The sequence below is a fragment of the Argentina silus genome (genome assembly GCF_951799395.1).
Source record: "Argentina silus genome assembly, chromosome: 15".
NCBI lineage: Eukaryota > Metazoa > Chordata > Actinopteri > Argentiniformes > Argentinidae > Argentina > Argentina silus.
Window position 1 is genome coordinate 15,797,038 of NC_139669.1, and position 16,176 is coordinate 15,813,213.

Sequence of the window (16,176 nt, forward strand, 5' to 3'; positions counted from 1 at the left end):
AAAACCATATTGATGTGCTCCCAGGGAGGGACACTGACTGTCTGGCAAGAGTCTGGCCAGAGATGCAGCCAATCACATGGATGTGGAGTATTGTGATTATTATTGTATATTCTACGCCAAGGGAAACCACAGGAGGCATTGCTGTACCCACGGACCCCTTCTCTATTGTTGTGTAGTGAATAGCCTTGCTCGTCTGGTTCAATGTGAGAAAGTCCAGGGGAGAAAATGACTGCCTTTTGTATACTGCCTGCATATAGAGTTTGTGTTAGCTCAACTCAGGAAATGTGTTGAAACTCAAGTCACGGAGTAGACAATCGGCCCCAATCTTCTATAAGCACCACTCCATTTCATGAACTAAAAACAATCAATTTCCTGAAATGTCTTGGATTGAATATGTTGTTGACCCCCATCTCTTTCTCCGACCTCCAATTCCAGCACTCTGGATCTAATCCCTGTACCTGACCTCAGCAAAGAGCCTCCTCCACAACCTCAAACAAACATTAGGGGCTTACGCCTCCATTAGTGTAGAACCCTAATCTGCATCCTACACGTACTAATTAGGGTTTTCCACTACAAGGCTCACATAATTTAGGCTGCTGTAGCACGCAGAGTGAACACACACACACACACACACACACACACACACACACACACACAAAGCCGCACACTCACAAAGCCACACATACACACACACACACACACACACACGCACGCACGCACGCACGCACGCACACACACACACACACACGCTCACAAACTCATTTTGAATGAATATAATGAAATGTTGGAACGTTTCCATTGTGGTGGATTATAAAATTCTCGACAACATAATAGATATTAGCCAATACATGCCTTTCCAAACAGTAATCAATATGATTCATAAACGATATCTTGAAATAAAACGCCACCCTCAGGAAAGAAGAGAAAAGTGCACGAAAAGAAGCCACGGCTCGTGTTGCATTGTGGGATTTGAGTTCTTTGTTGTTTTTTTCTTCTTGCCACACAAGTGAAAAAAACATGGCGACGTCCCTAGGAGCTAACACATACAACAGACAAAATTGGGAAGACGCGGTATGTATCAAACTGTTGATTCAATAGTTAACTGGATTATGAACCACCCAAAAAGTAGTTGTAGGAAATGACAAAACAAAGTTTGTACGATTTCCAGTAGCAGATATAACGTTACTTTCTCCAAATAGCGTGATGATCCAGCGCTAGCTGGTTAGCTTGCTCAAGCGTGGTAATTTGCATTGGCGGTTTATTACACAAGGTTCTATTTAGCTAGCAGCTGGCGTGTCGACTCGATGACTGTACCATCTCAGTCTGTCCTATTCTGCTTGCTTTTGTTTTTTATTGTGATTCAATAACTTTACTTTACAACAAATATGATAAGGTTAACGTAGCTACCTAAGCTAACCCGGAACCAGAATGAGTCGTGTATGCTAACCTTTTAGCTAGCCAGCTAGCGAGCTATGCTGTGTATATACTCTGAGCTTTCTGTTCATATAGGTCAGAAATGTAATTCCTTGCCGTAAACTATCCTCTCAATATAGCACCCACTGAATTGTTTATGAGATCAGCTGTGCTTGTGTGTCATTAACCATTGGTAAACATCAGTGTCTACCAACGTGGACTCAGAACATGGTTTTGAATATCGAGGTGTTCGCTGCTACCCTCCCCGCTACCAGTCCAGGGTCTCCCTGACAGTTGGTATGGAACCAGCCTGGTCCATTTACATATGACAACAATGGACTGTCGTTGGAAATATTAAGAAACTGGTCCTGTGGTGTCTCTTCGTTTAGTTTGACGCACACATACACTTGTGTGTGAACCCTGCAACCCAAGACTCTTCTCACATAAAGGTTACGGCTCCAAGGAGCTGCTTATATTTATCTGATGAGGTGGTTGATATTGAAGAGCTCCATGGCCTTAGTTAGAACCGGGACTGAAACAGCATCTTCCAACAGATGGTAAAGTAGGTATTAGAAAGTACTGTTACACTGAGGGCATTCAAACACAGCCCTGGGCCAGAGTACACACACTATAAAGGGTCAATGTAGAAGGGTGTGAGAATGTAGCTCTGTGACTGGAGAAGCCATAACACAGGCTAGGCTATATTAAGATGATAAACTGGCTGTGTTTATGACGGACATTGCAGATGATGCATATATTTGATTTATGTCAACGGTAGGTTAATGCTGAGCTTTTATTGTCTCCCTCCTCCAGGATTTCCCAATTCTATGTCAGACATGTTTGGGAGAAAACCCGTACATCCGCATGGTAAGTCAGGGGTCCAAGTTTGTTCTTTTTTTTGGCTACAAATTCCAGTTTGCAATGTAACCTCATCACTTATTTAGAGTTTGTCCCCTGTGGATGCTTTTTTGCTTTATAATTCTCAAGTTTATGCACATGTTTTCTTTGACAGACCAAAGAGAAGTATGGGAAAGAATGCAAGGTAAGACAGACTTCTTTATTTTTTTGTTAGCAATCGTTGTCCGCAAAGCATATCGTCAATCTTACATTTTTGCAGGGGCTCTTCCACTCAGGATCACTATTACAGATTTAGGCCAGTGATATATGCTGGTGAAACACACGTCAAGTTGTTGCAAACAGTAGCCCCGCAATTCAAGTTGCTCTCACCGAGTCTCGAACTTGCGACCTCTGACTTGCCGACACGCGCGACCGTCTCCTCAAATACCCGATGTGAACCAGCTACGCTATCGAAAAGCGAGCAATTCGACAGCGCGGGGTGGGGGTGTTTGATCTTCAGGAGTGAGATTTACCATCTCAACTCGGTTGCACTGGTCCTCAAATGGATCCTGTAGCCATGGAATATTGGCCTTCATTGTATCGTATAATCAACCACCATAACTACCCGACGACCCTTCCGAAAAAGAAAGTCTGTGCCTGACAACACTAAAATGAAGTAGCAGTGATTTACCGTGGTCTCCTCCAGATCTGCGTGCGTCCCTTCACGGTGTTCCGCTGGTGCCCTGGCACCCGCATGCGCTTCAAGAAGACGGAGGTGTGTCAGACCTGCAGCAAGATGAAGAACGTCTGTCAGACCTGTCTGCTTGATCTGGAGTATGGTGAGTATCTCTCTCTCTCTCTCTCTCTCTCTCTCTCTCTCTCTCTCTCTCTCAATCCTGCCAAATATGAATATGTGACTTGGCATGAAATACTTTCAAATACTTTGAGTGTTTGCTTTAGCCAGCCAGTAATGGCAGATGGCTGGGGGGTCCACTTTTGTTCCATTAGGTCCATTGTGCCAGGCACTACTCAATCAACCACAGCGAAATGGTTGAAAACACTATTCACACCCAAGTCTTGGCATGGGAGCTGTGCCTCCTTCAAATAGGAATTGTGATTGTGTATAATTTCCCCTCCGCGATCCACAGGTTTGCCGATCCAGGTCAGAGACACCGGGCTCTCGGTCAAGGATGACGTGCCGAAGTCAGACGTGAACAGGGAGTACTACACTCAGAACATGGAGAGAGAGGTATGTGTGGGAGAGGCGGCCCCGTGGCCATAGGAACAGTTGAAGGGGAGTCCTTGACGGGGGAGAGGGGGGGGAGAAAGAGAGAGAGATATTTGTGTCAATTTTACTTAACCTGTGCTCAAGACAACAGTAATCTCTTGTTTGTTGTCATGGTAATCCCCCCCCCCCCCCCCCCCATGGTGCTCCCCCCGCTCCTTTACGACGGTTTACTGAGTGCTCCGGCAGCGCTGCAGATCGTTCACTCGGCTCATTACAGCCTCAGCAGAGTCGGAGCTCTCTATAAATACCTCAAGAGGAGGTGGAGAGGGGTCTTTTGTTCCCTGTTTTTCGGTGCCTTTTCTGCCTCTATAGCCGAAGCGCCTCCATTTGTGACCGTTGGCAGATAAATACACTATTTATAGCAATAGTGAGTGCTGGCCTTTTCCCGTAATAAGCTGTAACATTATCTGGCTACAGCACCCTCAGAAGTCATATACCTTTCTGAAGAAGATTTGAGCCAGGCGAGATTTCCCTTTTCATTTTCGTTTTTTAACAACGATGTCATTGGCGATCAAAGATAGTTACTCCGTCAATACTAAATATGTCGTTGTAATTTGCCTTGAAATGTCAATTTGGTGCTGCCAAGTTCACAGTGTGGCACAGCGGCACTCTTACATTCCTTGGGGAGAAACCATGGCATTATCTGGCTACAGCTACCCAAAGACGTCATATACCTTTCTGAATAAGATTTGAGCCAGGCGACATTTATGACCTGTATTGACGCCTGCTGTCCGTGTGTCCAGATAGCCAACACTGACGGGACGCGGCCCGTGGGTCTGCTGGGGAAGGCTCCCAGCTCCAGTGACATGCTGCTGAAGCTGGCCCGCACCACGCCCTACTACAAGAGGAACCGGCCCCACATCTGCTCCTTCTGGGTGAAGGGAGAGTGCAAGAGAGGAGAGGAGTGCCCTTACAGGTGGGAATGAAATCATAACATTACTCTGTATCTCTTGAACGATAAAACATTCGGTGTCAAAATAGAGGTGCGTACTTCTGTTTGGGGTGGTAAGTTTGTATACACGCTATATATACATCTCACATAGATACGCTTTCAGTTGTAATTACTTGTTTTACGAGCATGGGGGTACTGTTGAGCTAGAAATCGCCCTGCGTTGCCAGGGGGCAATGGTCATCCATATTCCCATGTTCAGCAACATAGCTCGGGCATGTCTGATAATTCAGAATCTTTTTTCTCTTGTGATCAATTTTTTTTTAATATGAATCTGTCTTGGTACTCAATTATACTCACTCTTTTTTTTTCTCTCTCTCTCTCTCTCTCTCTCTCTCTCACACACACACACACACAGGCACGAGAAGCCCACAGACCCAGACGACCCCCTGGCCGACCAGAACATCAAGGACCGTTACTACGGCATAAACGACCCCGTGGCAGACAAGCTGCTGAAACGGGCCACCACCATGCCCCGCCTGGACCCGCCCGAGGACAAGACCATCACCACGCTCTACGTAGGGGGGCTGGGAGATACCATCACAGACATGGAGCTCAGGTAGGGGGGGGGGGGTCTCATACAACCTCTCATACTACTCTCTTCCGAGTAATAATATTTTGGTTGTCTGAAAGATTGCACAGGATTTGGGAACTTGTGATCTAAAGTTTGGTGTGTGTGTGTATACGTACGTACTCCCTCAGGAACCACTTCTACCAGTTTGGGGAGATCCGTACCACCACCATCGTCCAGAGGCAACAGTGTGCCTTCATCCAGTTTGCCACGAGGCAGGCGGCTGAGCAGGCAGCAGAGAAGTCCTTCAACAAGCTCATCATCAACGGACGCAGGCTCACCGTCAAGTGGGGCAGGTGAGAGGTCAAGGGTCAATAGAGAGGGTAATGCTAATCACTAGGTAGCCATGTTTCATAAGAGAACTTTGGCGCTCTTTGTTCAAACCTAGAACTAATGGTTGAGTTGTATAGGTAGAAAAGGCCATAGTTTTGTCCTTTTCTTGCCAGGTCAGAAAGGTGCCTTGTCCGTCTGAATTCATGGTGAATGTAAATGCAAGCTTTAGTTCGTGACTGACTGTGTACGTGCTGTATTGTGAATGACCAGGTCCCAGGCAGCAAGAGGAAAGGAAGCCATCAAGGATGGCGTCAGTGAAATGGGAACCAGGATGGACCCTGTACCTGGCCTGCCTGGAAGTGAGTCGTGTGTGTGTGTGTGTGTGTGTGTGTGTGTGTGTGTGTGTGTGTGTGTGAGAGACACTGTGTGCGCTCTTTTGTACCCTACATGTTTTTGTGTGTGTGTCTGTTCTGACTCTTCTCTCTCACCACCACAGCACTTCCCCCACCCCCTGCCCTGGAGGAGGAGGCCCCCACCAACTACTTCAACCTCGACCCTGGCTCCTCATCTTCCTTAATGAACATCGCCCTGCCCCCTCCCCCCGGCATCAACCCACCCCCACCAGGTACACCTCCCACCTCTGTCCTCTTGTGGTATATTTATGAGCTGGCTCCGCTAGGTGTCTCTCAATAGTCTTCTTGTCTTCATCTGTACTGTTCTCTTAAAAAGACAGGTGAAGTCTGTTGTGGATGCATTTACCTTACATCTGTTTTGTTGTATGTCTCCTTCAGGTTTTGGACCCCCGATGTTCCATCCTATGGGTTCCATGGGCCCTCCTCCGCCCCCCCCTATGGGCATGAGGCCCCCAGGGCACATCCACTACCCTTCCCAGGATCCTCAGCGCATGGGCGCCCACGCCCACTCCGCACGGCACGGCGAATAGTTGCCACGGCGATACCTTTAACATGACACAGCTTTGCTGTGCCAAACAGGGCGTGGTCACGGTTCCGTAGGGTGAAACATTCAGAACTCAGGTAGAAATGTACACCGTAAAAGATACCACTCATCGTAGACCTCCAAATCATGTGTCTGTTACCCTCTGTTTCTGTCTCCCAACGCCTGAACATTTCACCCTACTGAACGGTCCTCAGCTCTGTAGTCTAGAGAAGCTACCAGGCTGGCACCCTACAGCTGCCTACTTTCTCACACTGTCAGTTTTCTCACTTTAACAGCTACATAACAGAGCAACTCAGTTTAAGGCTAACAACAAAATCCATCGCGTTTATATCCACCTCAACGTACCTGGTGACTTTCTTTTATCATAAGAGGATTCTTATGAGTTTAAAGGAGTTTTTGTGCATGGCGCCTGTATGCCATTGTCCAAACGCACACAGGTTCATGTGAAGGCCTCAGACGAAGCTCTACCTACAACATTAGAATGGAAAACTGTTTAAATGTGCAAAGCATCCTGCTTAGTCGATCTCTCAAAGGACCTTTTTAAGACGTTCATTTTTTTTCATAACATTGTGGATTTGTTTTGAATTTTGATACAATGTTAATTAGCCACAAAATGATTCAGTTTATTGTTAAGTTTTCTTTGTATGTTGTCCACTTATGCTATTAAAATGTGTCGTTCAACATGCTTTTGTCTCAGTCCACCCTTTTAAGCCATCATGTACACTCAGTGAGCACTTCATTAGGAACACTATACTAATACTGGGTAGGGCCTCCCTTTGCTCTCAGAACAGCCTTAATTCTTCATGGCATTGATTCCACAAGATGTTGGAAACATTCCTTTGAGATTCTGGTCCATGATGACATGATTGCATCACGCAATTCCTGCAGATTTTTCAGGCGCACTTTCAAGCTGTGAATCTCCCGTTGTACCACATCCCAAAGGTGTCTTCCGGTGACTGGGAAGGCCACTGAAGAGCACTGAACTCATTGTCATGTTCATGAAGCCAGTTTGAGACGACTTTTGCTTTGTGACATGGTGCATTATCATGCTGGAAGTAGCCATTAGAAGATGGAGGCCATGAAGGGATGCACATGGTCAGCAACAATACTCAAATAGGCTGTGGCATTCAAGCGATGATTGATTGGTATTAACGGGCCCAAAGTGTGCCAAGAAAACATTCCCCACACCATTACACCACCTCCACCATGAGAAGGTGTACAGGTGTTCCTAATAAAGTGTTTGATGAGTGTATATCCTTTATGAACAGCGGGAATCAGAGAGGAGGGAGGGATCGGAAAAGAAGGAAGATGGGGCATGTGGTGATGAATGAGAGAAGGAAAGAAAGAAAGGGGGAGAGAGAAAGAGATTAGGGATGACGATGGATACAAGGGCAGCTAGCTAACTTGATTGATTTATAAGTCCTTAGTCTCATTAGCAAACCAACTTACACAAGTTTATATTGTCAACTAAAGCCATTACAACAAGTACGCAATCGGGTCATTCAACATGTTTCATTTGTCTCATGTTTTCATTTGCCCCAGTTTCTTGAAAAGGGAAGGGAGGAGGTCAGAGAGAAGGAAGAGGGGGGAGAGGGAACAGTATAGGGATGAGACACAGAAGGTCTCCCCTCAGCCGGCCTTGCCTGGCATGAACTGAACTCTGATAACGAACTGTTGATTGATTCATAAGTCCTCAGTCAGCCTCCACAGACCACTCATTAGTAAACCATCCACAAGTCTTTTCCCCTATTGCACTGACTCAAAAACAGAGTGGAATGGGGTGGGAGGAGGTGGGGGGGGGGGGCGGGGGGATAAGAGCAGGTTAATGCTTCAGTCTCTTAGCCTATGATGTCACTAAGGTCACAGGCAGGTGAAGGGTAAGGGTCGTAGGTCAGCGGAGGGCCTCTCACAGGTCGGTAGATTCAGGGGAGTATTCGGCACCCCATCCCCGGGGAGCTCTGTTGAAGTTGCGCCTCCGGTGCATGCGGTCCAGGGTGAAACTGGGGAGGTTCTGGGTCTCCAAGGCCTCGAAGCCGATCACTGGGATCACCCTCTTACTCGCCATTGGACCCCCAAAGGGCATGGCAGCCCTGAAAGAGAGAGAGAGAGTGTACAGGGATTAGCCTCTCCCCAGGGTATCAGATCTGTACACTCAACACAATCTGTTAGAGGGTGAAAGCTTTTAGATACAGAGTTCATACAGAGTTATTTGCTAATGACCCTGGCCTGGCCTAACCTGGCCTAACCTGGCCTAACCTAGCCTAGCTTAAGGACGTGAGAGAGGAAAATATCCATTGAGAATTCAGAATAATCCCACACTGCATGGAGATCTCATCCTCTTCTACTTGGCTCTCCCAGTTAGCCTGACGATTCGTTAAGTGTCGAGATAATTAACCCCACATAACTTCCTAATGAATCCTCTCCACGGTGTAAACCGATCCGGGTCTCCTTCACTTACCGGATGGCCGGCTCTCAACTAATGAAGTTGTGAGTGACTGCGGCAAACCTCTCTGCCCAAGTTTAGCCTTTGTTCTGTGAATTGCTTCACTGGTATGACGTAACCCTGTGTATGTCATAGAAAATGGATCCCCCTCCGTGCGCAATCTGTCTTTAAGGGGCTGAAAGGCACGTAGGTCTCCGGGCAGATCGTCTTTCCAGACCACGGGTTAAAATAGCCGTCAGACATCAACGGTCCAAGGAGGTGTGAGCCAAAGACTAGATCCTTTTTCAAACAGTGGAAACATGGACCGGTGCCGAGGGAAGCTAATATGAGAGATAATTGTGATATTCATCTGAGAGCATGGTTGGGTCATATTTGAGGAGAGGTTATCGCATAAGCCTGTGCTAAACGTGCTCTGACCATCAGCTTATGCCATGGTCACTTAAAAGATGGTGGGCAAGGTGGGGAGTCTCTTGATAACATCAACAGACCTTTAGCTCAGCGAGCATATGAGTAAGATGCGGAAAGTTCTTGCCTAGTCAAGGAATTGATTGATTGATTTGTGCTCTGAAGTCATTCTGGGGTCCTCTGGCTTGAAAGACTATTTGGGGCTTACATCTGACATTCACTTGTTGATTTATCTGTAGTCAGGTGAGCTTTGATGAGACATACTGTACTTGTTATTGGACATTATTATTATTGGATATTATTATTATTATTAATAATAATAATAATGCTAATAATAATAATAATAATAATAATTATTATTATTATTATTACTGTGTTGCCAGGTTTGATCTGTGATAACTGCTAACTGATTTTCTCAATTTCTTCCAAAAAACAATAGAAGTCAATTACCCTGTTTTAGCATTTTCTGAATTTCATGTTCAAATCATCTCAAAGTTACTTCCAACAAGTCATAGAGCTCCACTGTCCTATTCTAAGTAACTTTGTGATGATTTAGGCATTAACTTAAAAAGAATTGGCTTCTATTGGTTTTTAGTCAGAAATGCTATCAGTTAGCAGTTAGTGACAGTGACCAGATAAATAGAACCCAAGTGTGGATTGAATCCTGTCTTTGTCGATAGACTCCTTTCAGGGTAAGGAACCAAATATGTGATTTTGTAATTTATGTGAACTATCCCTTTAAGACACCTGGACACTGAGGTGTAGGTGTTCGTAGGACTTTCTAAATTGTTAGAAGCTTGAATTCCTCACATCCTCTCATCCGTCTTCCTCTTGCTTCCTGTTGAAAACGCATTGGACGAGGAAATCTAGGTTCCTTTCCTTAAATATTCCTCCTCCAATGCTTTCTGAGAAGGAAGCGAGTGGAGGATGGAGGAGAGGAATGCAAGGAATGAGAAGGGGTGAGAGACTGACCTGTTGAAGCACCGGTAGTTGGTGGGCTGGATCTTCTGTGGTGGCTGAGGGAGCTGAGTGCTGAGAGAGGTCAGAAGCTCCTCACTGCCCCCTAGGGCTTCACTCCAGGGCGAGCAGTAGGATTTGGGGATCACCGTCATGTTGAACTTTTCATGGGGGATTTCCTTCAGAGGGCTTGAGTAGCCTAGCAGGAGGTTGAAATGTCAAAGAGCAGAGGTCAGCATCTATGTCTGAGCGCCCCAGAGAGCATTTAGGGCTTTATTTTAGATAGGCTTACTTGATGTCAGTCCTGGCAACAATACAACTATGTTAAACATTGTGTGAAGCCCAGCACAATAAACAGGGCTTTAATAGCTCACTGTCAGTCAGACTCATAGCTTAGCCTTGTGTCAGTGTCATGTCAGGACACATATAACACAGATACTCAGCCTGTGTGCAGTCAAATATTCTCTCACACAGTCAGGGCTGTGGCCTCTCAATTAGTGGGGTTCACCAGCAGTTTGTTTTTACCTCAGAATTGGCGATCATGGAAGCCTGGCTATCAAATATACTCACACTACAGCTGGTCATATGTTACCCTTACATGGATGGAGCCTCAAGCCATTTATATAACCCCCCCCACCCACCCACCCACCCACCCACCCACACACACACACCACTACCACCCTACACACCCCCAATCACCCCCATCTGTGTATATTCAGTCACCTGGAGCAAGGTCGTTGGGGTTGCCCTTCTTGGCGATGGTCTTCTGTAGTGTGGTCACCAGGCTGTGTTTGCCAGCCATTGGGTAGGCCTGGTTCTCCTTCCCTACCTGAGGTTCTCCTATGGTCTGAGGAGGAATGAGGGGCTCTGCATATCCCTGTGGTAGAGATAGACCGACAACACGGGTGCTTGGGTTTTATTGCTCATGTACATACATGCAACACAAGCATTTTCTTTAGAAAAACATTTGGACGCGTATAATTGGGTTCCGCCACCTTTGGATGGGAGACAACATACTCTAATAGTCTATCTCTAATGGTCTGACATGACCATGGAATGTAATGAGGACCATGGAGTACTCCCAAAGAGACCATCTCTTCGAGCTAGTACCCTTGCCCCAGTTTGCACTCATTCTCCTTCCCCAGCAGAAAGTGAGAGGGGACAGGACAGGACAGAGTTTCATTGCCTCATTAGATGTGGCACCACCATAAATCCTGCACGCTAACAAGCTGCTTGCGCAATGCAGCATGTCAAGGGGCCAGGACAGGTCATCAGTGTGTTTAACTGTATGGATAGCTGTTAGCACAGTGGACGAGTCTGTAAACTGCCTCATGGTTTGACGATAGATAAGTCGAATGTCTAGAATGGATATCTAACTTAGTGGTGTGACGATACATTGATAGGTTGTATCCTATTGCTAAACGACAGTAGAACCCTCTATGAAGCATTTGGAATAGACTCCCCAAACCTGTGTGTGTGTGTGTGTGTCTGTGTGTGTGTGTGTGTCTCTTACGTTGCTGTATGTGTCGTTGTCTGCGTTCTCCAGGGTGTATTTCTCCACCCTCTTCTGTCTCATCTGGAACATGCGGGAGCCGCGGTTAGACTGCAGGTTCAGCTCCTCCATCATCACGTCCTTGGGCACACTGGCCTTCTTCCCTAGGTTCAGCACCTCTGGTGCACGCACACACACACACGCACACACACACACACACACACACACACACACACACACACACACACACAGGTACACACACAGGTACACACAATGATGACAGTGAATTATGCTTGTTGATTATATAAAAACGGGCTGTCCACTGTGAAGGTCTCAGTCCTTACAGACCCCATTCCAACGCCAGACAGAAGCAAACAGACACAGATAGAGAAAATGACCTGCAGGCCTGAATCAGTCACCGTCGGTCAGTGGATGGTGAAACAGAGAGACCCTGTTTTCCGTTAGCAACTGGGGTTGCATCATACCCCCATAAAGTTATTCCTTTTTCAGCATGTCGGAGATCAAGGGCTCTGAGAGTCATGTCATCTTAGCCAACTCAAAGTCATAACCATCATCACTATTCCTCAATCCATCCCACTACCCTGAACCTAATGCATCTCTGCTAGATTATAGTAATACACCATGGCAACTTTGAAATAGCCCTGAGAGCTGTGCCTTAAGCGTGTTTAATGTTTGTTGTGGTTTCATGTTGCATGGGTAACTGGGTGTATTAATAGGTCGAAGAAGGGGCTCTTATAGCGGTTCTCTCCCTCTCGGTAAAAGGGTTATGGGAATTCCTGTCTTATGCCAGCCATTGCTGACAGGAGTTGCCTTTGACGTGCCTGTCTAAAATTCGCCAGTGGGGGGTCACATTTTGCTGAGTACGGGGGGCCTGATTCCAAAGCTTGTCACTGCGCTGGCTGAGACCATCGGAAAACAAACAAACAAAACCACATGGAATATCTCCAGTGGAATGTTGGGCACGGTTCTCTCCCTCTCTCTCCAGTTCTACTGTAGAGCCTCTCTGGTGTACGGTGTACCTCCCCCCCCCCACCCCCCCCCTCACCCCACCTCACCCCACCCCACGTGCCCCCAGCAGAGCAAAACGCTTTGATGTTAGACTGCATTACTGATGAAGACCACTGGTGTGATGACAGGGCTAACGCAGTCCATTTCATAACTTGCTGTGTCGTGTTAACAGCTACTTTAGTGTATTTCTGTGTCCTAGCCCTGTTTGCTACTACTGTGGCTAATCATGCTTCTCTGTGTCTGTTACTGGTAGCACACATAATGCAGTCTCTCTGAGGATCGATAAAGTTGATTCAATCCAATGCGTGAGATGAAAAAGCACTTACCTCCCCTGACCTCGTTGCTCAGAGCCTTGGCCTGCAGTATCCTCTGCTTGGCGAGGTCATCATACGCTGATTGCATCATCTTCCTCTGATAGATGATATGGACGGATGAAGAGAACTCATATGAGGTGTCCGTATGCAAATACTCTCTTTGTAGGTCATTTATAAGATTGTACGAGTAGCCTTTATGTCAACAACACAAACCTTTCACACCATAAAACCAACGATTTCAAAGCAAAGAACCTTGTCCGGCATGTAAAGCCAAAGACATGAATGATCAGATTATGTTTGACATTCGTTTTGTGGGATTCTACCATGACCACCATGCACCAACACAGTCAGCTTAGCTTCCCATCCATCCATGTGCACGAGTTAAACAGTCAGGTTACAGTAAATACCTAGTACGATATCTCACACCCCAATTGCTCCCTGGACTCAGCCTTACCTGTGTCTTCTGGCTGCCTGTAGGACAGGTCGTAGATAGGTCGTGATATATGAGGGTCAAGCGTGGTTTATTCTCTCCAGATCTGGGATGCTTCCCTACTCCACTCTGACACTCCTCATCTGCGAGGGAACAGTTTGTATACCAGTGATCCCTGGATGCCCCGGTGGCTTACCTCACTTGGTTATTTTAACAGAGGCGAGGGGTGGGGGAGCCAGGGGGTTAGGGGTGAGGGGGGTGAGGCAGGAGAGGGGGGGGGGGGGGGGGGGGGTAAGGAAGAGGATTTACATCCCTGCCCTCTAGTGTCCCTGATAATAAAAATCGGATCCCCTCTGTGTGTGTGTGTGTGTGTGTGTGTGTGTGTGTGTGTGAGTGTGCGTGCTTGTGTGTGTGTACTAGAAGAGAACAGCTGCTGACTCCGTCCAGACAGTGACACTGAGCCCTCAGACGCAGAGGCCAAACATCCAGCCCCTCCTTGGCTTGACGAGTGGGCACACACACACACACACACACACACACACACACACACACACACACACACACACACACACACACGTGTCTGGATCATATCAATGGCCTGGGTGCCCACCTGTGTTTTTCAATTACAGACAGCAGTGGTCTGTGAAGTATCAGTCAAAGTGATGAGGTCATTGGAATTTAAAGGCCATTGGCAGGGGTCAAGGTTAAGGCGACAGGGTTTTTGGTAGGGTGATATTTTGGCACTCAGGAGATTCGCCTTGACGCCTTATTTTCTTCTGTTTCTCTAGTTCCCTGGGACCCACACTTTCCTGATACAGATCCAGTAGATTGACAGTGGAGGTTGGTCCTTGAACTGTGAACTGTGTAGTCATGTGGCACCCTCAGAAAACAGGTTTACGTATTTATTTATTATTAATTTTTTAGAGCCTTGAGTGTCATGTTACCTTTTCCCTTTTTGTTAGCTGAGTATCCACCACTAGATCCACCTTATTACTTATTCATGTTTTAACATAAACCCTTAAAGGTTGCAATCTGTAATTGGTAGATCCATTTTTGGACTTTTAAATGGATGATATATAGCCATTGATTCTTGAAGAATATAACCATGAATGCCTCTTGCTGTAACGTCCCGCCCTGTTCCTTAGTTTATGTTATTTTTCATTCATGTTATTCATTTATTGTTCCCTGTTTATTTTTGTGTTCCTCACATAAATGTAAATGCTACCTGCCCTTGTGTGTTTCCCGCCTGTGTGATTGTTGACCCCACCCTGATTGGTTTCACCTGTCCCTCATCATCCTTCCCTGTGTGTTTAGTCTGTGTTCCCCTGTCTCTGTGCCAGTTCACCTTTGTACCTTCGTGTCATATGTCCCAGAAATGTTCCTAGTGTTAAGTATTCCTGGTTTTTGATCTATGATTGGTTTTCTGACTTTGCCTTTTTGCCTACCCCTTACTGGATTATATGTTTACTCATTGACTGCCTACCTGTGTACCGAACCCTTTTTTTTGGAATTAAAGACTATTCTTTTGGATTTAGGTTTTTGTCTCTGAGTCGTGCAGTTGAGTCCTCTGCCTGTGTACTACAGTCATTACACATGTGCTTAAATCAATCCAAAAAATCTATCAAAAAGTCTTACCCCATCAGAATCCAAAAGCTTGTTTTACTCCATTGTTTGGAAATAATACTAACTGTAAACTGTGTAACTTCAAAACACACTATAATTTCCAGCCCCATCCCTGAGCTGTACCAAAAAAGTGGCGGGGAGCTCGCTTTGTTGTTGTTTGATATACAGATTGCACCTTCAAGTCATTGTTTTTCTCCAGTCACAATGACATTTGTTTCGATCAGTTGCCCTTTTGTTAACTGATGGAAAAAAAGCTCAACTTATTCTGAGGGCTATTTTGAGACATTGAAGAGACATTCTTTTGAGATTGGTTATTGATTTTGTGACTGCTCCAAACCTCTGCATGATCCACTGGTAGGTAGTGACTGTTAGTCAAGACAGAAAACCTGCCCAGTCATCCTGAGTCATTTAAGGCTAGACACAAGCTGCACTGAATTTCAATGGCCCCCAGAAATGTATTCAAAACCAAGAGTTGATAAGAATCTACTTAGCATATGAAAGAGATTCAGTGAAGCTTTGATCGCCAGCCTTTCTGGGTCTACTTTGCAGAGCACCGATCTGTCATTTCATTGAAGTGACATGCATGTTTAACAGATCCAACCACAATGCTACAATGTCTAACATGACTGAAGTAACTCTACCAGCTAAAGCGGTTTTAGTGCTGCTTGATATTATAAAGAGGAGCCTTTATTCATTTTAGTGCGGTTTCGTACATAAGAACACCCTTCATGTGAGAACTCTGATACATACCTTTGTAACCATTTTTCTTTTTTTTCCACAGAGGGGACATGAAAATAAAGCACTTGACTGGTGTCATCTGCAGTTGAGAGCTGGCCTCCGCAGTGTGTTCCTGTCATGTGGCGAAGGTGGCCGTGCCACCAGGTTGTGACAGATGACAACAGGACAAAGACAGCCCTTTCAGGCTCAAGGGGTTGTGTAATGAGGACTCCTTAAAAACTGTTTGTCCAGTGGATCTGCAGATGAAACGACGTTTCGCTGACTGGAAAGAGCCAAGCTGTTCTCAGCACACACAGGTAGTTTCTGAAGGATAAACAGGAGGAGGGGAAGTGCTGTAGAACAGTAGTAGTACTAGAACAGCATTACATTACACAGAGTACATGGCTTTAACTTCGTCATGTTGAGCGTTCAAGTAAGAGAAAAAGGCTTACAACTTTCCGGCTTCAACCAATTGGAC

At 46.0% G+C, this 16,176-nt stretch overlaps 2 protein-coding genes across 3 annotated transcripts; one reads left to right on the forward strand and one right to left on the reverse strand.

Moving 5' to 3' along the window:
- The first annotated feature begins 985 nt into the window (after positions 1-985).
- On the forward strand, positions 986-6,973 carry rbm22 (RNA binding motif protein 22). The gene is made up of 11 exons (XM_083686633.1): positions 986-1,071; positions 2,227-2,280; positions 2,426-2,455; positions 2,957-3,089; positions 3,399-3,499; positions 4,282-4,454; positions 4,846-5,046; positions 5,190-5,354; positions 5,602-5,690; positions 5,828-5,956; positions 6,123-6,973. Exons 1-11 carry the CDS (start codon positions 1,018-1,020, stop codon positions 6,272-6,274), a joined length of 1,281 nt encoding a protein of 426 aa, XP_083542759.1. The 5' UTR covers positions 986-1,017; the 3' UTR covers positions 6,275-6,973.
- A 1,123-nt stretch (positions 6,974-8,096) lies between these two features.
- LOC310816389 (myozenin-2) lies at positions 8,097-13,537 on the reverse strand. 2 transcript variants are annotated; one of them, XM_083686561.1, is made up of 6 exons: positions 13,383-13,537; positions 12,941-13,019; positions 11,607-11,764; positions 10,817-10,970; positions 10,109-10,292; positions 8,097-8,378 (listed from the first exon to the last, which is right to left on the reverse strand). In XM_083686561.1, the coding sequence occupies exons 2-6, from the start codon at positions 13,017-13,019 to the stop codon at positions 8,195-8,197; spliced, it is 759 nt and encodes a 252-aa protein (XP_083542687.1). In that variant the 5' UTR covers positions 13,383-13,537; the 3' UTR covers positions 8,097-8,194. The 2 variants fall into 2 exon arrangements, with proteins under 2 accessions (XP_083542687.1, XP_083542688.1); XM_083686562.1 differs by having other exon boundaries at positions 12,941-13,023.
- Between the last annotated feature and the right edge of the window lie 2,639 nt (positions 13,538-16,176).

Coding starts and splice junctions, on each gene's coding strand:
- rbm22 (XM_083686633.1), top strand. CDS start 1,018: ATGGCGACGTCCCTAGGAGCTAACACATACAACAGACAAAATTGGGAA. Junction 3,500..4,281: donor CTCAGAACATGGAGAGAGAG/GTATGTGTGGGA, acceptor CCGTGTGTCCAG/ATAGCCAACACTGACGGGAC. Junction 5,355..5,601: donor CTCACCGTCAAGTGGGGCAG/GTGAGAGGTCAA, acceptor GTGAATGACCAG/GTCCCAGGCAGCAAGAGGAA.
- LOC310816389 (XM_083686561.1), bottom strand. CDS start 13,019: ATGATGCAATCAGCGTATGATGACCTCGCCAAGCAGAGGATACTGCAG. Junction 11,765..12,940: donor GAGCAACGAGGTCAGGGGAG/GTAAGTGCTTTT, acceptor TGCGTGCACCAG/AGGTGCTGAACCTAGGGAAG. Junction 10,971..11,606: donor ACAACGACACATACAGCAAC/GTAAGAGACACA, acceptor TCTCTACCACAG/GGATATGCAGAGCCCCTCAT.